The sequence below is a fragment of the Chinchilla lanigera genome, unplaced genomic scaffold (assembly GCF_000276665.1).
Source record: "Chinchilla lanigera isolate Chin_1 unplaced genomic scaffold, ChiLan1.0 scaffold00063, whole genome shotgun sequence".
Taxonomy (NCBI): domain Eukaryota; kingdom Metazoa; phylum Chordata; class Mammalia; order Rodentia; family Chinchillidae; genus Chinchilla; species Chinchilla lanigera.
In genome coordinates this window covers 7117187-7141550 of record NW_004955464.1, presented here as the reverse complement: position 1 = coordinate 7141550, position 24364 = coordinate 7117187, and the positions used below count along the sequence as shown (strand labels likewise).

Here is a 24364-nt window from a genome sequence, read left to right as displayed (position 1 = left end):
TATATATATATATATAGCCTTGCTATGCAGTCCAGGTTGGCTTTGAACTAATTATGTAGCCCAGCCTGGCCTCCAACTCACAATTCTACTGCCTCAGCCTCCACATGCCTGGCCAAAAATATTTTTTTTAAAATCTGTGCATCTTCACACCCACTTCTGTCCCTGTGTCACGTATGGGATTATCTCCTCCAAGACGTCTCTTTTTTTTTTTTTTCTCCGGTACCGGGAACCGAACTCACGACCTTGCGCTTGCCAGGCAGACGCTTTGCCGCTGAGCTAAATCCCCAGCCCCCAAGATGTCTCTTAAAATTACCCTTATTCTCATCATCATTTAACTTTAATGTCCCTTCAGCACTTATGTGCCATTTAATCAAACGCGGCGAGCATTTAATGAAAGGGACTTGGCACAGCAAGAAGAGTACGGATTTGGAGAACAAGCACACCTGAGTTCAAATTTCAGCCCTGCCACTTCCTGGCATGTGCACTTGAGCCAGTTATTTGGCTTTCTGAGCTCTAAATTAGAGCTGATAATAGTATACTTTTCTCAGTATTGTTGGGAGAATAAATTGAGATGTGTTGTGACAGTGCCTTGGCAGCTGTAAAGCTCTGTATAAACATGAGTCATGTTCAACTCAGTTTACAGTTTGCCCTCAATCTGCTGTTCCTCCCCCAGGAGCCAGCGCTAGGACGGGCCTCAGATTCCTGGGCAGCTGGAGGTATAGGACAGCGTACAGAGGGAGGAGCGCCAGAAAGCTGGGCCGGGAACTGCCTAAGCAAACTTCCCGTGGAAGGAAATTAAAGGGCTAATTATGTCTCTGCTGGTGGTATATTTCTAGGCCAGCCTTCAGGCTTAATCAGTTGACACAGCAACCAACACCAGGTGGGGAAGGACAGTGTCCTGGGAGGACATTTTCTCTCCTCACAAAATGGCACCTCGTGGCGCAGTATCTCACCTCAGAATCACTTTGATTTTTTTTCTGTTAATTCTCTCTTCACTCTCACTGTCCTCATCTCTTCTTCTCCAAGTCTAAGGAAACTGAAAGGTTTAGCCTAGAGCCCTATTTAAAATAATCCCTGTGGCCTGGAAGGCTGGCACATGTCCACGGTTCCAGCTGGTCAGGATCTTTTAAGGAAGATATTTTGAACCCAGGAGTGGGAGGCCAGCCTGAGTAGCATAGTGAGACTCCTCATCTCACAAAAAATAAACAAATTGAAAAATAGGCCCTGCAAAGGAGGCCAAGATATCCTGGGATGGCTATGGTGTAGCTCTTCATTACTGCCTACGGTTGGGCCTCACTGTTTATGTGCAGAAATAGTGTGGTTTACTGGGAAGAGCCCAGGCTTGGGACTGAGTCGCAGGAGCTTAGGTTCAAGTCCCAGTCGACCCACTTATGAGCTGTGTGACCTCTGGTAAAGTCACTCACTTTACCGCTCTCTGCCTCAGTTTCCTCATGTGTGTAACAAGGATAACAAGACCTCTTCTTGTGATCATCTAAGACAGATATATCAGATGACCTGTCTGGACTGAAGTCCATAATAGCTCTGAGAGCAAAGCAGGTAACAAGGCAATAAGTCTATTTTACAGAAAGGCCAACCCCAGAGGACGCACAGACTTCTCAGTCCCTAAAGAGAAGAACTGATAGGGAAGGAGGGTGGACTAGATCTAGGGCTGAGAGAAGGGTCAACACTGGAGGTTCGGGGAGTACAGCTAGTCCAGTTTTGAAGGCAACAGCCTGAGCATCCACTTTTCTTTTGCCCTTTCATTTAATGCTTATTCATGGCAAAGCCCTGTGCCTGCTACTGGAACTGTAGATGTGAGTGACACTGGACTCCTTCCCACAGGGACCCTGTGCTTTGAGGAGGAGACAGGTAAATTCCAGACATTTGCAATACAGCTGATCAGTATGCAAGGTTAAGGAGAAGGCTTTAACCAAGGGTGGATGGTCATGGGCCACCAAAGTTCTCCCCGAAGAGATGGTACTTGAACAGAGTTTGCTAGCAGAGAGTGAGAGAAAGGGGGCAATCATTAGAGAGAAAGGAACAACCTGGGCAAGACGAGGAGCTAACAAATACATCCAGCATCTCCCAGACATCAAGAGACTAAGAAGACAAAACAATTAAATGTAAATGGTGTTCTAGATGGATCATAGGATTTAAAAAAAAGGGCCCTGGTAAGATATAAGGAAAATGCCAGGCATGGTGCAGCACACCTATAATCCCAGCACTCAGGAGGCTGAGGCAGGAGGATTGCCATGAGTTTGAGGCTAGCCCAGGCTACATAAGCAAGTTCAAGACCAGCCTGCACTACACAATGAAATCTTGGCTAAAAAAAAGAACAATAAAAAAGATGTAAGGAAGATAGAATTAAACCATGGACTTCACTTAATCATAATGTAGTAATAATGGTTAATTTAACAAAGGTACCATACTTTGTAATGTGGTATAATAGGGGAAACAGAGTGTAGGGTAAACAGTAACTCTCCATATTTTTTAAAAAATCTTTTTTGCTACAGCATATTTGCAATTTATAATACATAGAGTCATTGTGTGGAATAAGTGCATTACACATACTGCATCTTGATCCTTTTTACTTCTCTTCCCTTCTTCTCCATCCATGTTCCCACTTGCTAGACCTCCTTCCCATCTCCATGAAGTTTTTCTCCTGTTTCCTATCATGTATCTTTTATTTTGCTCTTTAAATTATTTATGGTTTGGGAACTCTCTGAATTATCTTTGCAATTTTCCTGTAAATCTAACACTGCTCTAAAAAATAAATGTAAGTGCCTCCTGTGTTGGGGCTGGAGATTTGGAATACACATGGGTGAAGGAAGGGTGGAGCTGGGAAAGCAGAAAGAGCCTGGAATGCCAGGCTAAGGGATTTCTTATGTACAGATGGGGGAGTCTCCTGGGTTTTAAGCACTGGAGTAACAGAGATCAGAGGGTATTTGGGAAAAGTAAGACTGAGGGCAAGAAGCTCCGGCTGAGCTGATGCTGCAGTCTAGGGGACAGGTAACAGGGATCTGGGGTAGGAAGGGGGAGCGAGAACAGGTAGTCTCACAACCAGCCCTCAAAAATGGTTAATGGAATTGATTTGAAGAGAAAATTCAAGAGAAATTTGACAGACAGAATTGATGATTCTCAAGATCAATGGATGAATGGGACAAGTGCAGAAAGGATTAGGTCTGACCCTCCTTAGTTTTGAGCGGGGGCAGTGGTTCAAGATGGGGAGCTTAGACATCCCCTTGGATTTGCTCTCCTGTCTATCTGGGTTTGAGCTCCAAGCCTGTGCGTCATTAGCACAGAGTCAACAGACTTCACAGAGGAAGGTGAAAACCCAGCAGTAGAGAGAGGATGATTTTTCAGCAGTCACCTGGCAACACGAGGTGTGGGGAAGTGGTGCTGAGCAACACTGTGGGGAAAGGAGGAGTCTGCAGAAGGAAGGAATCATAAATCCTCAGATGAATGACCTCTGCTCCCACTCCTGCTCATAGCAAGGCAGGATCCAAGAAAGTTGTGGACTAGCTTAGCCAGCTTTGTTCTCAGGTGCCGCTGAGCTGTGCTCAGCCACGCACACTTGCGTGGCAGTCCAGCTATACACAGGGGCACACATAATGGCGTCTATGTGCCATGAATGACCTGGTTATACAAGTTAATTATACTGGCCAGCGTCCGTCTTGGTGGTATCAGTTATTTACACTGACACCACTACGTGAGCCTGGAATTTCGCTGACTTGGTGTTAATATGGCCTGGAAATCCGCCACACAGCATGAACCAGAGTGCAGCCATCTCGGGCTGCGTTTTCCCTACAATCCCTTAACATCTGTGAGTCTCAGTTTCCTCATCTGTTCTGCACACCATTCGCTGTGATAACAGAAGCAAAAAGCAAAGCACCTACAGAATATGTAGTAAATATAATTCCATTTTCACCATTTACAAATGCTGTACCAAACTTCTTACCTATAAGAAGTTATAGCAAGAAGGGAAGTTACACAAGCAGGGGTTTAGAAATCAGACCTTGATTAAAGCTGGACTCTTCCACTTACTATTTATGGAAGCTTGAATAAGGAATCTAACCGCTCAGGACCTCAGTTTACTTGTCTGCAAAATCAGCGTAGTAACAATACCTGGCTGGGAAGGTTATTGTGAAGACGAAATGAGCTCATGAAGGCACAGAGCGCAGCCCATCTACAGGTGAGTGCGTTTTACATACCCAGGCGCCACTGTTTGTCACCACAACAATTACTGATGAGTGAAGTGGAGAGTGACACTAGGCATTCAGCATAAGAACAGCATCTCTGCCATCTCAAGGGCTCCAAAGCAGAGAGGAAGAGGAAGAAGGATCTTGCCACGCCCCACACACAACCACTGTCTGGCCTGGGGCCTCCTGTCTGCACTATAATTTGTTTTGTTTGACTTTGCTCCCTCTGGTCATGTCAGCCGTGGCAAAGAGCCCAAGTCTCCCAGGCCATCCCTGACCACAAGACAATGATTCCCGTCTGGCTCAGTGCATCATCTTTTCTAACCCTGTCTCCTCTTCTCCCCACTCAGATATTTCCCTTGGCTTTTGAAAATTGAATCAGACATCAGAAAAATCCTTTTGTCAAGCTCTCATCTGAATGTTTCCTTCCCCTGTTTCCTTGCTGTAACCGAAACTCAGCTCTCCCTGAGGACATGGCTTCCCCCAAAACCTCCAAATGGCTGCTTGCTTCCTTTCTCATTATCCTTCAGTCACTAGGTGAGGAGGTGAGGCAGATGTTGCTTCTTATCACCCCTGCTTCCAGATCATTCTCCTTTCTTCTTTCAGATGAAAGCAAAACAAAACACCTCCAGCTTTGGATCTGATATCATGAGATTATGCCACCCACTCAGCCCTCTACTGGCCAGGGAACAGCTGCTGGTTCACTGTTACTTTCTCCCTGTTCTTAGCGATTTCAGTACTCACAGAGAAGCTTCCACTGGACTCACTTTCTTGAACTCCTCTCTTGCAGAGATGCTGCTCTCCAACCCCACCTCAGCCACTCACACAGTCATATCCTGGACCTCATCACTGCCCACCTCAAAGCTCCCACACCCAGACCACTATGATCTTTCCAGCCTGCTTCTTCTAGATGCCACTTCAATAGTCTTTCTCACTGTCCCTCACGCCCTTGTGCCCTTATTTCCCCTCGCTGCCCAGCTTGAATCATACAGTCAGTCATGACGATGACTTCCTGCACATGCTCCCAACTGATTCCTTTGGCCCTCTACTGCTTGGCCCTACTCACTCAGCAAATCACACTTTCACTAAAGCCAGCTCTCTGCCTACTCCATACCTATATCCTCAGAGAAAACTAGGACTGGGGAGAAACTCAGCCATGCTTTAAATTCATGAATACATGAATTCCAATTTATGATTGCTAATTTCAAGTGGAGCCTTCATGCTAGTTGGCAATCAAATCACATTTCTCTGGGTGCTCACTCTCCCACCTTCCTAGATAATGATCTCTTCAAGTCTCTCATCCTTCCCCCCATCTTCAGTCTTAGCTGATGACCTCACTTCCTCCTTCATCAGATAACTGTATGGAAGAGAACTCCTACCAGCATAGCAACCCCAACCTGCACCTGCATCCAAGTCCTCAGTTTCTCCCACTGACAGGGATGCATAGCCTGTGCTCCTAGCTGTGCACCTTCACCTTCAGCCACATCCAAATTGTCTCGTTTTCTTTAGAGCAGAAATCCTTGAAAGCGCTACGTAATACTTACTGCCTCCAATTTCTCTTCTCCCAGTCTTATCAGGTTTTCAACCCCATCACTCTAGCAAAACAGTTTGTACCAGGGTTACTAACGTACTCCAGGCTGGGGAGATAGCTCAGTGGCATAAGTGCCTGCCTGGCAAGTACAAGGTCCTGAGTTTGATTCCCGGTACCACCAAAACACAAAATAACGTACTCCATGTTGCTAAACCCAGTGGTCAATTCTCAGTCCTCATATTCATAACCTATTGGCCATATTTGACACACTTGACATCTCATTTCCCTGTACAATTATCTTCACTTGCCTTCACTTTCTCCTTTCAATTGCTTTTTTAATATCCTTTGCCAATGTTTTCATATCTTCCCAACATCTTAATGTTGGAATATCTCTAGGTGTGGTTCTTGGAACTTTTCTTCTTTCTGTCTTCACTCTCTCTGTTGTTGATATTCAGTTTCATGGTTTTGTTTGCTTTTAGTGCTGGGGATTTGAACCAGAGCCTCACAAATCTCATGGCTGTATATACCTTCTATATGCTGATGACTTCCTAACTTGCATGTACAGTCAGGACCTTTGTCCTGACCTGCAGTCTCTTTCATCCAGCTGTTATTCTGTATCTCTGCGTGGTTATCTAATAGCTGTCTCCAATGTAACAGAACCCAAATCCTGCTTTCCCTGGAGTCCTCCTCATCTCATTCAAAGGCATCACCGACCTTCCAGTTGCTCTGACTCTTGACCCCTCCCATTTTTTCTCTTTTCTCATCCAATTCAAATCCTGTCATTAATATCTTCAATATGTACGGAGAACCCGATCACTTTCACGACCACTGCTACTGTCCTCTTTGTTCATAACACCATCATTTCCAGCCACCTTTGTTGCAAATCCTCACTGGCTCTCCCCGCTTCTGCCTTTTGCTCTGCATAATTTATTCTTGAAACAGGCATAACACTGTCTCAGAGAAATCCTCTTAAAATAAGTAAGATGAAATAAGATGTAAATCAGTAAAATGTTCTGGAATAAGTAAACTAGTGACAGTTGTATAATTTTGTAAATGTACTAAAAATCACTGAGTTGGATACTTTTTTACAAGGTATGGTTTTATGGTATACGAAATATATGCCAATTATTACATGCTATTAAGTGGGCATTTTATTTTTTGTATACCATGGTATTTTAGACTGGATCCTGGAAGAGTAAAAGGACACTGGTAGAAAAAAGTACTGAAATCTGAATAAACTTTGTAGTTTATTTAATCATAATGTGCCAATGTTATGGCCTAGGTTTTGATCAATGTGTCATTTTTACAATATGTTAACATTAAGAAAAATGGGCAAAGAACACATGAAAGTTCTCTATACTATCAAACTTTTCTATAAAGTTAAAATATCCTGACAAAAAGTATATTTAAAAATATGGTACTGGTACCCCCCCAAAAAAGGTCAGAGCCAGGCATGGTGGCACATGCCTATAATCCCAGCACTAGGGAGGCTTGCCACAATTCGAGAGCAGCCTGGGCTACATAGCAAGACCTTGTCTCAAAAACCAAAAAAACAAACAACAAAGGCAAGAGAGGCTAGGGATATAGCTCAGTGGCCAAGTGTTTGCCTAGTATGCTTGAGGCCTTAGGTTTACTCCCCCAGGATACCACACCTCCCAGAAAAGACAGACTATGTCACTCCACTGCTCGGTATTTACCATGTATCATCGCTGTGGTGCACATGTTAGATTTGCACTGTCTACACTGAGTGCCCTTAGAGGTGGGGATGTTATTTACCAACCCCTGCACCACCTCACAAAGGCAGGCACTTACAGGGTTCATAAAAGCAATCCTGTTTGCAGATGTCTTTTCTTATGCCTATGAAGTCCTTGCCCCACATTAGCCTAAAAAACTCGCATTCACCCAGTTAGGGTGGTGCGTACCTGTAACACCAGCACTGCAAGGCAGCCTAAGGCAGGAAGTCAGGAGGATTGCAAGTTCAAGCCCAATCTAGGAATTCAATGACTTAGAAAAACTCTTCACTGGAAAAAAAAAAAAAAAAACCTAGGCATGTAGCTCATTGCAAAGGCCCTGGGTGCAATCCCCAATACTGAAAAACCAAAACCAACCTTGTATTCCATTGTCAAGACCCAGCTTGATAATATCTTCCTGTGTGAAGCCTTTGATGATTTTCCTAAGTTGAGAGTTCCTACCACACTCTCTTCATCTCTATATTACATCATTTTTCTGTATTGTAGCTATTTATTTGCACTTTTATGATAATGCTTGGCACATAATAGCTGCATGACACATGTTTATTGAATGAATGTGCAAAGAAGGCCTCTACATTATTTGTTTTTCTCCCACACAAATTTATATAAATGGAAGAGGGCTATGGCTCCACAGAATGTATATTGAGGGCCAGCCTGAATAGCCAATCAGGATTGTTAGTTAATTCGTTTACAAATTACAAAGGCGAACTATGCCTGCGATTCTAATTGACTTCCCATGGTCTTTGTTGTGATTTGAAAAATCAGGTTAAACCTCTTCCAGTAGCTGGCTCCCACAGGCTTCAGGGATATGAAAGTCTCAGCATGTCTCTGCAGCCACCCCGGGAAGCTTGCTGCCTAGAAAAATCAATTCTGATTATCACAAGTGCTGAGCACAGGATGGAGGACTCAAAAACTGTCTCCACACTCCTGGAGCCACAGGGGCTTGTCAGAGCCCCCGTCTTCCGGCTCAGACTCTAGACTTCTACATGCTGCTCATCAGCCTTTCGACCAGTCTCCAGCTGTGTTTCAGGTATGCTGATTTCAATCCTGAAGGTGACGTGAGAACCCACATGGGTTTGTGGCAGGATTTGTATGTCTATCTGACTCCAAATCTTCTTGCCTGAAGATTTTAATCAAGTCCTTCATCTCAGCTTTTATGAGTAATAAGGCTTTCACACTACTCATCTCTCTGATTCCTGCAGCTATCTCTAAATAGGTTCCAAACTTAGGTGGGGAAGAGGAGGGCCATGTATTGATCTCCCTAGAACCTTAATAAAAATTACTATTTGTTAAGCATTTACTCTTTGCCAGACACTAGGTTGGTGCTTTACACACATTATCTCCCTTAAATCATCATCACCACAGCAAAACAAGTGGAATAATGGAGGTTTCTCAAGTGTCACGACCACTAAGGGCTGAAGAGGGGAGAGCTGGAAGAAAGGAGGAGGAGAAGAGCCGTACCAGTGCAGGCCCAGTAGCCAGGGCAATGGCCTGTACATCCCTCACAAAGACAGAATCCCTGAATCTGCAATTCAAGCATGATTGAGAGGCCAGCCAGCCCATTCCCTGTCTTTATATGAGTAATCCCAGACACATGAGACACTCCTGTCTTTAAAGTCCTTGACATGCAGGTCACCAAAAAAGCCTCACTGGTGGAAGGAGGAAAGAAAAGACTCTGCCTCTGCACAATGGAGGCCCCATCACTGCATCCCCTGGCAAGGACCAGGCCTGGAGTGAGCTGGTGTAGCACAGAGCATCAGCTAACTAATGTTTGAAAATGTGAATAGAGCTGAGCCTGAAACCCAGCTCCAAGTTCAAGGATGAAACCTAAAGCACAGTTTAGCCGTTTCCAAGCTCTGAGTCCTAGTCTCTGAGTTCAGAATAGGTCTGTTCTTTCCTTTGGAACTCACACCAACGATGAAGTGAGTTCCTTTTCATTCATATACTTAGTGTTTATGTCTCCTGCTAGAGTGCAAACTCCATGTGAGTAGGAAGGATTTATTCCCACCTCAGCACAATGCCTGGCACACAGTAAGCACCAGATAAATGTCCACTGAATGAATGAAACAGTAAGTTTATCACTTTCCTCTGTACAGGTAACCGGAAATCTGTGGTGTCAGTCACCCTTTCTTTAAGGAGATAACTACCTCCCAGCCTCAGAGAGAAGGTTTGAAAGACACCAAGCATGATTTGAAGCACATATAAGAAGAATCTGCATGGCTGCCAACATCCATAGTCCTTACTCAAGGCTTCATAGTTCTCCGTGCGCTTTTTCTTGCATTCCCCCACTTAATCTTCACAACCACGGACGAGGCAAGGAGAGCAAAGAATTGTCCTCCATTGGATACTTACAGAAACAGGCCCACAGAGAGGAAGGGTCATTCCAGGTCACAAAACTTCATGGCAGAGATAGGACTAGAAACCAAGACTCCAGAATCCTAGGTTAGCTCAGTCTTCCCACGGACCTGCAGATTCTTCCCCTGACCAGTACCAGACCCACCAGCCTCTGCAATGGGCCCTCATGCAGGTGGTGGAAGCCCCTCCTTCTCTTCTCTTCCCACAGGTCTCCAAGGGTTGCTTAGCAACCAGCACCGAGGAGTAAGTGGCCTTCAGTCAGGTCTGCTGCTGTGAAGTTACTAAGTCTTGTGTGTGCTCTTGCTCCCTATTAATGAGACAGTTCTCCTAAACACACTGCTCTGGGAAGGTTTTCTTCTCTGATCCGCAATCATTAGCCTCTCAGGAAACAGAAAGGCCTCTCGGAGACCTATGCAGTGAGGGATCCCAGGAAACAAGGCAATTCCAATGCCCTCTTCATTCAATATCCCCCCAGATGACAGAAACTTCTCTTGTGGGTGGGCCTGCTCTGCCCTGTTCATAATCTCCTTGTCTGTCCTCTCCACCTTTGATCCTGACAGCAGCTTTCTAAACTCCCCTGGACAGCTCAAATGGAGAAACTGAATAAGCATTTTATACCAGACTAGTGAGTCTCTGGGTGCTATTCCAGCACTCCCGGAGCCTCAGATGGAGAAACCATGGAGGAGACACAGTGACAGGGCACGCAGACCAGGAGGCAGGGAAAGGCAGGAACCTAACATTTCTTGTATTCCTAATATGTGCCAGACATGCTATACTGTCGTACAGGCTTCTCTCAACAAACCTGGGAGGCATTTTTTATTGTAGTGGTTTTGTTTATTTTTTGAGACAGAGTCTTGCTATGTAGTCCAGGATGGCCAAGCTGGCCTTAAACTCATGATTGTACTGTACCATCCTCCAAAATACCAAGATCATAAGCATGTGCCACTATGCCCCATGGCCTTTAAAAAGCCCAGAAAGACTTTTATAGTTAAAAAAGAAAGACTTTTACAATTCAAGATATTTTGTATTTATAGAAGCTTACTAAACTTTACACAGCTTTTTAAAAAACCACAGCCAGATGTGGTGGTTCATGCATGCAACCCTAGCATTCTGGGAGGCTGATGCAGGAGGATCTCAAGTTTAAGCCCAGCCTGGGAACTTCATGACTTACCAAGACCTTGTCTCAAAAATAAATAAAAATTTGTTTATTTATTTATTTATTTATTTTTCAACAATAAATAAAATTTTAAAAGGGCTGGCAATGTAGCTCAATGCAAAGACCTTGGGTTTGATTCCTAGTACAAAAAATAAAATCACATTTGTGTATAAAGTGGATGTATATGCTCTTCCCTCCACCTTTACAACTAGTTGATCACTGAATCTAGTAAATTCTCATCCTAAATCTCTCTCAAATCTCTCTCCTCATTTTCATCCCTTATGTTACTTTATCACTGTATTAGTGTTATGGACTGAATATTTGTTTTCATTCAAAATTCGTATGTTGCAGCACTAACCCACAGCATGATTGTATTTGGAGATGAGGGCTCTAACGAAGTTATTAAGGTTAGATAAGGTCACAAAAGTGAGCTCCTGATTGATATGATTATGAAGCGAGATGCCAAGGAATTCGCCCTCTCACTTTCCTACATGCCCACCCAAGCCCAGTGAGGCGGTAGCCGCCTGCAACTCTGCTGGCCCCCTAACCTTGGACCTCTTGCCTCCCAAACTGTGAGAAAACAACTTCTGTTGTTTAAAGCCATCCAGTCTGGTACTTTGTTGTGGAAGCCTGAGCAAACTAATACACTTAGTTCAGGTCCTTACAATGTTCCCAGACCACTGTTGTCTTTCTTGTTTGCTTGTTTTCTTGCTTTTCTCCCTTTCTTTCATAGCTGATTAATATTTTATTTATTTTAAATATCTGTATGAGGTATAAGTGATGTACAAAAATACAAATACTTTATGTGTACAGTGTGAGGAATTTAGATCCAAACCATATTTCTTTGCCTCATTGCTGTCATTCCTTACTGGAAGCCAGGGACCTTTTAATAAAATTCAAATCTAACTTTGTTAAAACCTTTGTATGGCACTCCAGTGCCTATGATAGAGGTCTCTAAATTTATATCCCTTTAAGAAAAATTTAGGTACATGCACAATATGTGACAAAACACAAAAAAAGTTAAAATATATAAAAATGAAATACATAATATTTAAAAGTTTAAATTTTAATGTATCTATGAATAGTACATAAAACTATTGATTTTGCTACATAAAATCACATATACATAAAAAAAAAAAAACAACTTTGATTTTGTTTGTTTTTCAGCCAAGGTCTTACTTTGTAGTCCTAGCTGGCCTTGAACTCACCATGCAGAGCAGGCTAGCCTTGAACTCCTGCTCCTGCCTCAGCCTCTTGAGTGCTGGGATTATAGCTGTGCCCCACCACATCTAGCATGATTGCTTTGTTTTTCTTTTTAAAGTGAAACAATGTGACTGACTAAGTCAGACCTAATTTGATCTTCATCGATTTTACCTCCACACGTGGCTGACAATAAAGTTGTGCGGGGAGTCAGAGCAACATCAGCATGGCCATTTTCTTAGGCTCCCTTGGGTTTACTACAGTGTACTTAGCACAGTCTCTAACCAGAGGTTTCTTTGTGGGACTCTCTAAAAGCCACATAGCCATAGTGAGGTTTCATTTGGTTAAAACATAATAGCATCCTCAGTAAATCCACTTAACAAAGCATAATAAAATTGCAACAACTCGGAACAGGCTGGAAAGGAACAAAGAAGCAAGGGAACCACCACCGCCAACCCTTAGAAAGGCACAATGCTTTGAACCTCAAGGCTTTTTGAGTGTAGGATATGTGACCACATAATAAAGGGACCAAATGAAGACAGCGGTCTCAATCCACATAGTAAATACTAATAGAAGTTATTTTATGTTCATACATAAAAAATGAACTGTAATAATTGCAGCAACTCCCTAAGGAGTCATAAGCCATGTACTCTCTGTTACTGAAAGTCTCCCTGACCCCCCACTGGCCACCTACATGCTCTCAGCACATTTTCCCCTCCTTGCTTTCTCACAGCCCTGATCTCATTTCCCTGGGTCTCTCACCATGCCCTACATACCCTGTGCTCTCACACTTCTCTGTGCAGAGTAGGAACTTTCAACAAATGCTTGTTGTCGGGGGCGTAGCTCAGTGGTGGAGCACTTGCCCAGCATGTGTGAGGCCCTGGGTTTGATCCCCCACACTGCAAAACCCAACTACAATAAATGTGTATTGACTTTTACCACAAGGTAAACTAGAGCGGTGGTTCTCCACATCCTTATACCCACCTGGAAGACTTCTTATACCATAGATTGTTGGGCCCCAGCCTTGCGTTTCAGATTCAGGAGGCCTGAAGTGGGGTATCAGAACTTGCATTTCTGACAAATCCCCAAGTATTGCTGATGAAATTGGTCTAAAGAGCGTACTTTGAGAAACAATGAACTAGATGACTTTGATAGTTTCTCCTACTTCTAATGATTCATGATTCCTTGTTTGTTTTGTTTTGTTTTGTTTTGTTTTGTTTTTTGAGACAAGGTCTCACCATGTAGTTCAGGCTGACCTGGACTCTGGACTCACTATGTAGCCCAGGCTGACCTCAAACTCATAGTGATCCTCCTGCTTCAGCCTCCCAAATGCTGGGATTACAGGTGTGCACCACCACACCTAGCAGTACATTGGTGCCTTTAGTAGCAAGCAAACAAATGTTTAAATTATCATGAACAGAACTATGGGTTCTGTAAGACTCAGATGCACTCAGACAAAAGAACACATAATTTAGAATCAAAAGAGCTGAGTTCTAATCTCACTTGAGAGCTGTGTGCTTAACCTAAGACAAATTAATTTCTGAGATTTTTGTTCTATAGTAAAATAGTATCTACCTTATGATGTTAATTGTGAGGTAATATTAATGTATAGGTAATAATTTGTGAAAAGTACTATATACAGATGCCCCAATAAAAAAGATGTATAGTATATTAATGTACATTTAATAAATATACTAGACTGATACTAAATAATACTTTTTGTGTATATGGTACTGGGGGTTGAATCCAGGACCTCTGGGCTAAGCTGCATCTCTACCTCTTATTTTTATTTTTATTTTGAGACAAGGTCTTACTAAGTCACTAAATTGCCCAGGCTGGGCTTGAACTTGTGATCCTCCTGCCTCAGCCTCCCATAGTGCTGAGATTAAGGGTATGAGCCACCACTTCTAGCTAAAATAAAACATTTTTTATGCTTTTACAAATTTTCAAAATTTCTAATCCCAGTGCTAATTTATTTATAAGTATATGATGTACATATTTCTATATCATCTAAAATATGTACATGTAAACCAGGTTTGGTGGTCCATGCTTGTAATTCTAGCACTCTGGGAGACAGAGGTAGAAGGATTGCAAGTTCAACTGTAGCCTGGATAATGCAGCAATGTAGCAAGACCTTGTCTCAAAATTAAAAAGGGCTGAGGATGTCAGCCACCGTGGTATTAGGTCCTCTAGTCCCAGTTAACTCTATATCTGGCCACACTTCATGAGCGGCTCCAAGCCACTCCCAAATGTTAGATTTCCAAAACAGTGAGATAATAAGTTTTTGTTTTATATCATCAAGTTTTTAAGTAACTTATGCAATAATCAATAACAGATACAGTAGCTAACATTTATTGTGCACTTCCTATGTTCCAGGAATAACACTAAACACTCAATAGCCTTATGATGTAGACGTGATTATAATCCCCTAAGACGAAAGGATGACCCAGAGAGTTTATCAGTCAAGTTTCCATGGCTAGTAAGTGGTAGAAGTAAAATCTGAATTCAAGACTCTTTAGCTCCATAGCCCAGTTTCTTGGTAGCTCATTTTTTTTTTTTTTTTTTTTTTTGGTTTTTCTCCGGTACCGGGAACCGAACTCACGACCTTGCGCTTGCCAGGCAGGCGCTTTTGCCGCTGAGCTAAATCCCCAGCCCCGGTAGCTCATTTACATCAGCCAGGATAGAGCTTGTGGGACAGCTAAGCAGCAGAAGCTACTGAACCTTTTCCCCTCCTGGAAAGCCAAGCTATGTAAAAACAGCATGGGGCAGTCCAGGGGCCAGATCTGCAATAGTATTCACGCTTGATTCTATCAGACCTGGAAGTTCTGATCAGCTCTTGAATTCACAGATTAGTTATCCCTCTGGACAATCATGGCGAAGAGGCCCAGAACTCACCCAAATCTGCAGCTTCACCCGCTTCTCGTGACGGTAGACTGTCTTCACTTTGAAGTCAATGCCCACAGTGCTGACAAAGGCCGGGGTGAAAGTGTCATCAGCATAGCGGAAAAGGAAGGAAGTTTTGCCAACGCTGCTATTGCCGATGATGAGAAGTTTGAACATATAGTCAAAATTCTGGTCAGAGGCATCTTTGACTCCAGTTTTACTATCAGTCACTGAAGCCATCTGCAAGAAAGACCTGTGGTCACTCGGGAACACACCTCCAATGTACCTTTGAGTCCCCACCCTTTAATGTCACTCAGCCAGGCATCACAGAGGAAATACACACTCCTTGGAAACACTTCATCATTGCACCTGCCTCAAATGTTGTCTCAGGACTGAGGTGGAACCCAGCTCCTCCCAATCATTTCCTCAGCAAATATTGACTGAGCACACCAGTCTGGGGTGAGCCCTACGCCGGGCAGGGGAGTACAAACATGAATCAGACATGAGGTCCGATCTCTGGGAGGCCACGGCCTGGAATAAAAGGATAGTGAAACACAGGTAACAAAGCAGTAGGTCAGTGATAAGACAGGGAAGCCCTGGCTGAGGGAGTCCACAAGAAGCTTCTAACCTACCCGGGAACATGGTAGCCAAGAAGAAATCTACCAGAGGGTGCAGGGCTCACTATGGGGCCATCAATCTCTATTTTAAAAACTTTTATAGCTCCCCACAGCTATAAAGGTTAAACCCAAACTTTCCAGCTTGACAAGGAAACACCTAACTGAAGAATTAACTCTTTTAAGCTTTCCCCCAATCCTTCTCCCCATCAACCTGTACCACCTTTATATCAAGTGATACTTTCTTCGAATGTCACAGTACTTCTTGCCTTTGTCCTTTTATATATATATGCCCTCTGCCTGGAGTGCTCTTTTATCCATAACAAACCCCTGTTCATCCTTGTAGGTCCCAGCCAGCCATCATCTTCCCTGTGCACAGCAGAAGAATGCACTCCTGCTCCTATAGCCCAAGAACAATTTAATGGCACTTGTGTCATTTCCGAACCATTTACTATTCTGGATCCTGTCTTAGACTGAGCATCTGGGGCTTAATGCATTCCATTGCTGCATGCCTGACTTCTAGCACAAATCCTAGTGCATAAAAGCACTCAGTAAATGGGTACTGATTTAAGGAAAATCACTTCATTATTCTGGGCCCCCAATCGCCCCCTCTATTACAGGACGTGGATGAGATAGCAATGACTGAGACCTTTGTAAACTGGTGAATTCGCAGAGGTGTGAACTTAAGTCCTTATAGTTCCATCCTTTAAAGCTTAATCTTTTATTTGCTCATTCACTAACTCAGTAAATACTTACTATGTACCGAGGCTACCACCATCCTCTCTTTTCCTAGAACAGTTTGAAACTGAACCCCATAACCTATCACTTGGTCCTATGACCTGATTTGAGGCTTTAATTGTACATCAAGTACAATTACCATGCTTTACCATCTTAAGTCTCTCCTCTTGCTCGATACCAGATACTCAAATGGGCTGGGTAAGTGGTCAGAGGAGGGTGGGAGGTCACCCTCATGTGAAATAATATTCAAGTTGTTGCTCTCATTGGGAATTCCTGGTTTTTCTATCCCCCCAAAAAAGAAAGGGAGTGCGACTGGGGAATTAGCTTTCTGGACCTCTCAGATGAGCTATAAGGACAAGAAGCTAATGAATGTAGATGGTTTAAAGCTCTCATGAAGAAATATCAGGCAAATAATTAGGATTAATAGCAATGCTTTAATAAAACTTCTTTGAACTTGTCACTATCAGCCTTGTGTGGCCTCTTCTTCCTGCTCTTTGCTCCCAGCTCTCAAGCCTTTGTCTGAGACCTTCAGCTATATCCTTGCAGCAACTGGCCCATGACACGGCACACGTGACAGGTATGAAACATGGTTAGGCCTCTCAGAGACTCAGGCAAAGTATTTACATGGAGAAAGAAAGGACGGTTTAGCAGGTAACACTGGATGCTCAAACTGTCTCTCAGCCTTCATTCTGCAGTCTGTCATGGTACAAAACATAGAGCCTATTAAAGAATTGACACCTACAATCCCAGCAGCTCGAGAGGCTGAAGCAGGAGGATCACAAGTTTGAGCCCAGTCTGGGCAACTTAGTGAGACTCTGTCTCAATACAGAAGAGTAGGAATGTAGTTCAGTGCAGAGGTCCAAGGCTTAATCTCTAGTAACACACACACACACACACACACACACACACACACACACACAATTAGCAACTCAAAACAATTATGTTTTTTTTTTAATCTAAAACAAGGAAAACTACTACAATGATCTTACACCATCCTCCATTCTATTGCCAGTCTATTTTTGTTTACAGAACATTTTCACTATGAAAGTATGTACTCATTATAAAAGCTCTGAAATTGATACAAAAGTGTAAAACAAGAACACTCAAAATTACTTGACATTCTACCCATTCAGAAATGGCTAGTGCTAACATTTTAATACATTTCCTCCAACATATTTTCATGCAAAAGAATGTCTCCTGGTTTTAAATTATATTTTATTTGTTCATGTAAGAGGTAATACAAACTTATTTAAAATAATTCACTAAATATTCACTATTCATATCAATTTTCCACTGTATGTAATTTGCATTATTTTCTTACTTTTTAGCCTAAAAAAAGTGATATGGAAGCTAAAGGTTTATAGTGAGTCCTTGGGTCTCAGTATCTTTCCCTGCCCTAGAGCAAACATTACTAATTTATGTAACCTTTAGAGGTAATCTTTGCATATACAAGCATAGAAGTCTATTTATACCTTTATTTATATATAAATGACTTAATATAATACAGGTTAGTCCACACTTTTAAAGCATATTTTAATAGCTGACATCATATGCACAGACGGTGTAGACTATTAGAATGTACCTTATTGTGTGGCAAAAGTTTTTAAACTCTAAAAGTATTGGGACTTTAAAATCTCTTCAAAAATACCATTTCAGGGGCTGGGAATGTAGCTCAGTGGCATAAGGGCTTGCCTGGCAAGTCTGAGGTCATGAGTTCGATTCCTGGTATCAAAAAAAAAATCATTTCAGTGATATTTATATAATATTCTATCCTATGGATAGGTTGGATGACCAATCTTTTGATCAATCTTTAGGAAGAGAGATGTTTTTAATTTAAAGCAAGCTTTTTATTGTACTGGGAATCAAACTCAGGACCGTGCACTTGCCAGGCAGGTACTGCACCACTGAGCTATATCTCCAGCCCCTTGTTTTTGTTTTTGAGACAGTGTCACTATGTAGTTCAGGCTGGCCTTGAACTTACTATGTAGCCCAGGCTAGCCTCAAACTCACAGCGGTCTTCCTGCCTCAGCCTCCCAAGTGCAATGATTACAGGGATGCACCACCATCCCAGCCTTAAAGCAGTTTTTAAATTGTTTTTCTATTCATAATTATTATAAATTAAACTACAGTGAACACTTCCTTACATGAATCTTTGTTTGCTTTCCTAGTTATTTCCTTGAGAGAGATTCCAGAAGTAGAATTTCTGGTCAAAGAGAACTGGAACCCAAATTTGATTCTCACCTCAATTTCATGTAAATACTTTATCTTATTTTACTCTCCAAATAAACCCGTGAAGTAAAGTTGGAAGGGCAGGGTTAATTACTTCCATTCAAATTAAGAAGATTTGCCCAAACCACAAGGCTAACCATCAGACTAGATTTAGTACCCTGCACAGTTATGGGGAAGTTTAAAACTGTTGATAGATTGATAGATAGATAGATAGACAGACAGACAGACAGACAGATAGATGGGCTGGATAAAGTGACATACACCTGCAATCCTAGCTACTCAGGAGACTGAGACCTGAGGCTCACAAATTTAAGGCCTGCCTGGGCAATTTAATGAGAACATGTTTCAAAATAACGGCATGGCAGCACATGCCTGTACTCCCAGCACTCGGTAGGATGAGGCAGGAGGATTGCCACAAGTTCAAGGCCAGCCTGGACTACATTGTGAGACCTTGTCTCAAAAAATAAATAAAAACAAACCAGGGAACAGAGATGTGGGTTAGTAGTATAGCATCTGCCTGCATGCAGGAGGTTCTGGGCTCAATCCCCAGTACCAATAAATAAATAAATAAATTGTTGCTATACCCATCAGTAGAATATTTGAGCAAAGCAGATCAACTCTCTAGGCCATGGTATTATTGCCTTAGAAAATACTGCCCACTTAATGGAGCTTTAGTACAAATAGAATAAGCAGCACTATATGTAAACAATCTTTCTTGGCCCATACGAGGTACTGATATTATTACTTCACTGGCCCTCTTAGTTCACTGCTGCCGTCAATCTTGTTCAGCTGTTTTTCCCTCACCTGAGTGCCATTATTTGGTGCTGTGATACAATGAACTCCTGTATCTTCCTGCCTCTCTGTATTCAGGTGGGTTTTCTCTACCCTTTACTAGTCAACATTAGACCTATAGTAAATCCTTAGGAGATCTTACTTCTTTCAGTAAACATTTATTGAGCATGTGCCAGACTACTAATGTAAATGTCATATAACTGGTTTTCATTTTTCTCAATGTAGTCAGCTTTACACTCTTATGTTGCTAGAAGTAAAAAGATCTTAGAGTAGCAGCTTTATCACAACACAAAGCCTGGCTGCTGGTCCCAGTGTTCCCAGTATCTCAATGTACGAAGTTGGGCAGGTCTCTGATATTCTCAGAGTCAGTGTCCTTTTCTGATAGTAATACCTACTTCACAAGGCTGCTGTGATTTTCAACTAAAAGAGTGAAAGTGTGCATCATACACTGTGCTGAGAAAAGTACATATGCCTCGTGTGGAATCAGTGGGAGATTTACTTACCTTTATTAGCTTTTCCTACCACAGGTGCGAGAGTGGGCAGGGATGGCAAGCGTACAAGATAGTTTCAATTCCTGCTCCAATCTGCCTACCTGTCACTTTACAAGTAAAACACTGTGGGGCTCTGTGATTTGCCCAAGGTCACACAGCAAGTAGTTCACGACCAGAATTTCTGTTACTTAATGTCACCCAGATTTGACTGGGCTGACGGAAAATAAAAATCGTAGCAATTTTATCATGAGAAAAACATTCCCAGCGCTGTGCAGCTTAGTTAGCATACTGTACGTGCCATACAGTTCCCATGCTTCTGTGCGTGGAATACAGCTCGCCCAGTAGGTGGTAGAACAGGGAGAGAGAGACAGTGGAAGGGCTGGGAGGCAAGCCTCCACTGGAGTTTTCTCAGGAGGAGGGCAGGGGCACGCAGACATCCGGAAGACAGGCGAAAAGCATCCCAGCAGGCAACCGCCTGAGGGAGATCTGAGCAGACAGGTCACTGCACAGTGGAGCGTGCAGAACTGCATTTGTAAGATAAGCATCGATCAAACCATCCCTCTCTTTTGTGACAGTCACATAAATGATAAAGCGGGGAGCTCACTGTCTCCGTGAGGAGACACACAGATGAAGGCCCGGAAGCCATTTGGGAAGTCATCCCTGGTCCCAGGCTGGCAGAGGAAAGAAATGGCTCCTCAAAGGTTGCTGTGAAGAACGATGAACCCTTTCAGCCTCACAGAAGGCAGAAATAAGCACCTAAGGAAAACCCAACTTCAGTCAGGAAAGGGGAGAGGGAGAAAAGAGCCCTAAAACCCACCAAAGAGAGATCACCACTTACTAACTGTAGTGAAAGGACCAGATAGGCGTCCCTGCTGATACAGTCAAAAGACAAAGCATGAGGTTAAGGGTGGGAAACCTAGGGTGAGCCCTGGGTCACTCAGTCATTGTATAAGCTTAGACAAATCACACTCTAGGCCTCCATTTCCTAATATATAAAATAAATCAATAAGCTGGGCATGGTGGCACACACCTGTAATCCCAGCACTCGGGAGGCTGAGCAGAGGATCTCCACAAGTCTGAGGCCAGCCCGGGCTACAGAGTGAGTTCAAGAACAGCCTGAACTGCATGGTGAGACCCTATCTCAAAAAAATTTTCTTAATTTAAAAAATAAATCAATAAAATGGTTTCCTCATAAAATCAGCATATGCGGGACTATTTTACAAACTTCTTAGAAAATTTTTGTTTCCCTGTGCTTGATGTTTTCTTCTAGCAAGTCAGTCTGAGAAATGGAAATAATTGTGGGGCTCCAAATCAAAAGGCATGAAGATTCAGTTTCCAGCTTTATCATTTATTAGCTGCAAAGCCTGGACAACAATTTCACATGATTAAGACACAGTTTCCTCCTCTGAAAACAAGAGTTGCTGGGATGATTACAAGTAATGTGAGTGGGTAATGCATTTAGCATGGTACATGGAGCATAGCGAGTGTTCCATAAGTATAATTCCAGGTCTTCCTCCAGGGCACCTTTCTCAGTGAGGATGAGTAGGGAGTTGGGCAAATGTGGACCTCACTCTGCTATATCCCTTTCTTCCCAAAAATCATATTTTACTGGCCTTTTAAATTTAGTCTTTCTGCTGGACATGGTGGTGCACACCTGTAATCCCAGAACTCAAGAGGTTGAGGCAGGAGGATTGCCACTGAGTTTGAGGCCAGCCTGGGCCACAAAATGAGCTCAAGGCCAGCCTGAACTGCATAGTGAGGCCCTGTCTCAAAAACAAAACTTAATTAATTAAAAAATAAATTTAGTCTTTAGACCATTCTCCACTGCTAACCCATCACCACCAGCCAAGCCCACATCCTCATTATTTTCCCAGGTCTCTCAGAGTCACAGAAATCGTATCATACTAGCTACCATTCAGTGAGCACTTACTAAATGCCAAGCACTCTACTCATCGCTTGGAGGCCTTCTGTCTGCCACACAATACCTAGGTGCGTGACAAATGCTCTTTCCTTTCTTCTCCAGATTGGAAAGAGACAGCCATGGCATGACTGCTGTGGAGTGGGAGCACATCTGCCCGAGAATACCAGTGGCCCCTTTCATATTGTGCTTTACAGTTTACAAAGGTCTTTTCACCCACATAAGCCTATTTCATTCTCACAGTTTTGGGGTTGATGAAGAAACTGAGGCAGGAAGACAACCACTGCCCAGTTATTCATTGGGTCAACATGTGGAGCACCTGCTTCAGTACGAGCCAGGTTCTGGGTGGCGCTCTGGGGAGACTGACGGGAACCCTAATGAGCCGAAACTTTCTCACTTGCTCACATCTCCCTTCAGATTACAGACTTTAAGAAACTGGAGATTTATTTCTAGGATTGGAGATCATTTAGACTTTTGTCTATTCCCATACTGCATCCCCCAACAGGAGCACTTTCCTCCACTGTTGGCTAAATCCTTCATGACCAAGAGGCTTCCCTGACCCATCTGTCTTCCTAAAAGGCCTCTCCTGGGGCTCCCTCTGTCCTATGGCTTTCCACCACCGTAAACAGGGCCTTTCTTGACCTCTATCGTCTTCCTCTGTTGTAGGTACAGCACAGGTGTGCATCCCCCTATGTGCATGCGTATACACACACATGCACACACGCGCGCGCACGCACACACACTCCTTTTGCTGTCTACCTCTTTCCATCTGCATTCAGGGAAGCTGGGATGGAGAAGCCCACCCTCCTCCACAATCCTATTAGCTTGCAGAGCCTGCCACACTGCATCCCCCAGATTCCCTCCCAAGCCTGGACTCCTGAACACAGCCGGCCTGCGGGTGAATTTTGCTGTCCACTATTCCCTTCTGGCCAGTGATCCCTCGTGCAGTAACCAGGTCCAGCCCTCGCTCCCCCTCAGTCTTCTGAGAAGCCAGGAAACAGCCAGCCCTGACCTCCACTCTGGCTCCCACTCTCTTTGCCCCCCTCACTCCAAGCCCACCTCTGACCTCCTCCCGGCCGCGCCCCCACGCCCACCCTAAACTCTCCAAGGGTTCTCCAGCGCCAGACCCTGCTCCCATCCAGCGCCTCCTCCCCACTCCTGGCCAGGGAGTCCTCTCCCTGCACCAGCTCCCACCACTCTGCTCCGTGGTCGGGGTGGGCCGAGGGGGACCCCCACTTTCCCATTCTTCCAAGCTCGCCGCCTCCAAGCCCCACCCCTCGCTCTCCAGCCTCGCGGGGACCACACACGCCCTCCACCCCACGCCCCCCGCCGGCGCCCTGCTGCTCTCAGCTCGAAGGGCCCCTTCGCCTCCCCCCCATGCCGCCCTCCAGCTCCCGCCCTGGAGCCCCCTCGGCAGCCCCCGCCCGGCCCCTCTCCTCGCAGCCTCCCCAGCAGCCCGGCTCTGCCCCCAGTTGCCATCCATCTCTTCAGCTCTCTCGCACCCCTCCAGATGCCCGGCGGCCCCGAGACCCCTCTCAGGCCGGCGCCCCCTCCCCGTGCCGCGACGCCCCCCGCCGCCCAGCGCTGCTCAGCGTCCGCTCACGGCCCCCGGCGCACCGAGGCTGCAGCGCCCCTCACCTCGGACCGCGGGCGGAGGTCGCACCTGGCTGCGGGGCTCAGAACCGGGGTGCAGCGGACAGGGCGGGGCGGGGCGGGTGCGGTCCGCACCTCGGCTACCCAGGCTGGGGCTCGGCTCCGGAGGGGCTCGGCTCCCGCGCGGCCAGGCCCCGCCCAGGCCCCGCCCACGGGCGGAGTCCGCGTTTGACCCGCCCCCGCCTCCTTGCTCCGGGCAGATACCGGGAATCCAATATATGGGCTACTCCCATATCTGGGCGATATCATGACTTTTTTTTTACTTTTTTGAGTGTTTTGGGTTTTTGTTTTGGTTTTGGGTTTTGCAAGACAGGGTCTTGCTATGTAGTTCAGGCTGGCCTTAAACTCGCAGGCATCCTCCTGCCTCAGCTTCCAGAATGCTGCAATTAAAGGAGTGCACCACCACTCCCAGCCTGTGCTTAACCTTAATTCTTGTTTCTGTTTGTTTTGTTATATTTGCAGTATTAAGGATTGAATCCTGGGCCTCAAGCATGTCAGGCAAGTGCTCTACCACTGAGCTACACCCCCAGCATGATTTACCTTACTTCTTGTTCCGTAGAATAAACTTGCAAGGTGATCGGAGAGCTTTGATGGTAACGTAGATGCTAGGTCCTGAGCTCTGCTCTTTCCAAACCGCCTTTCTGTCGGTTACACTGCTCCATCCTCACGAAAGCCCAGGAAGAGAACAGAAAATCTGGGTGGCTGGCTACAAATGGAAACAGCCAGGGAAGGGGCTCTGTCTTTTCCCCGTGCTTTCCTGTAGCCCCCACATTCTACTGGTCTAGTAATAATAACATGGACTCCGTTTGTACCTACCCTACTCTTGGTTTCCATTGCCCTTACCCTGGTCCAGG

At 44.4% G+C, this 24364-nt stretch overlaps 1 protein-coding gene across 2 annotated transcripts in view; it reads right to left on the bottom strand.

The window, feature by feature from the left end:
* The window catches only part of Rab3b (RAB3B, member RAS oncogene family), a 59231-nt gene extending 35588 nt beyond the window's left edge, over nucleotides 1-23643 (bottom strand). Inside the window, exons 1-2 of one of the 2 annotated variants that reach the window (XM_005398596.1) lie at nucleotides 23496-23643; nucleotides 15088-15315 (exon numbers count right to left, since the gene is read on the bottom strand). In XM_005398596.1, coding sequence (XP_005398653.1) covers nucleotides 15088-15315 — 228 coding nt within the window. In that variant the 5' untranslated portion in view covers nucleotides 23496-23643. The remainder of the gene's footprint in view (nucleotides 1-15087; nucleotides 15316-23495) is intronic. The other variant, XM_005398597.1, reaches the window with a different exon arrangement.
* Between the last annotated feature and the right edge of the window lie 721 nt (nucleotides 23644-24364).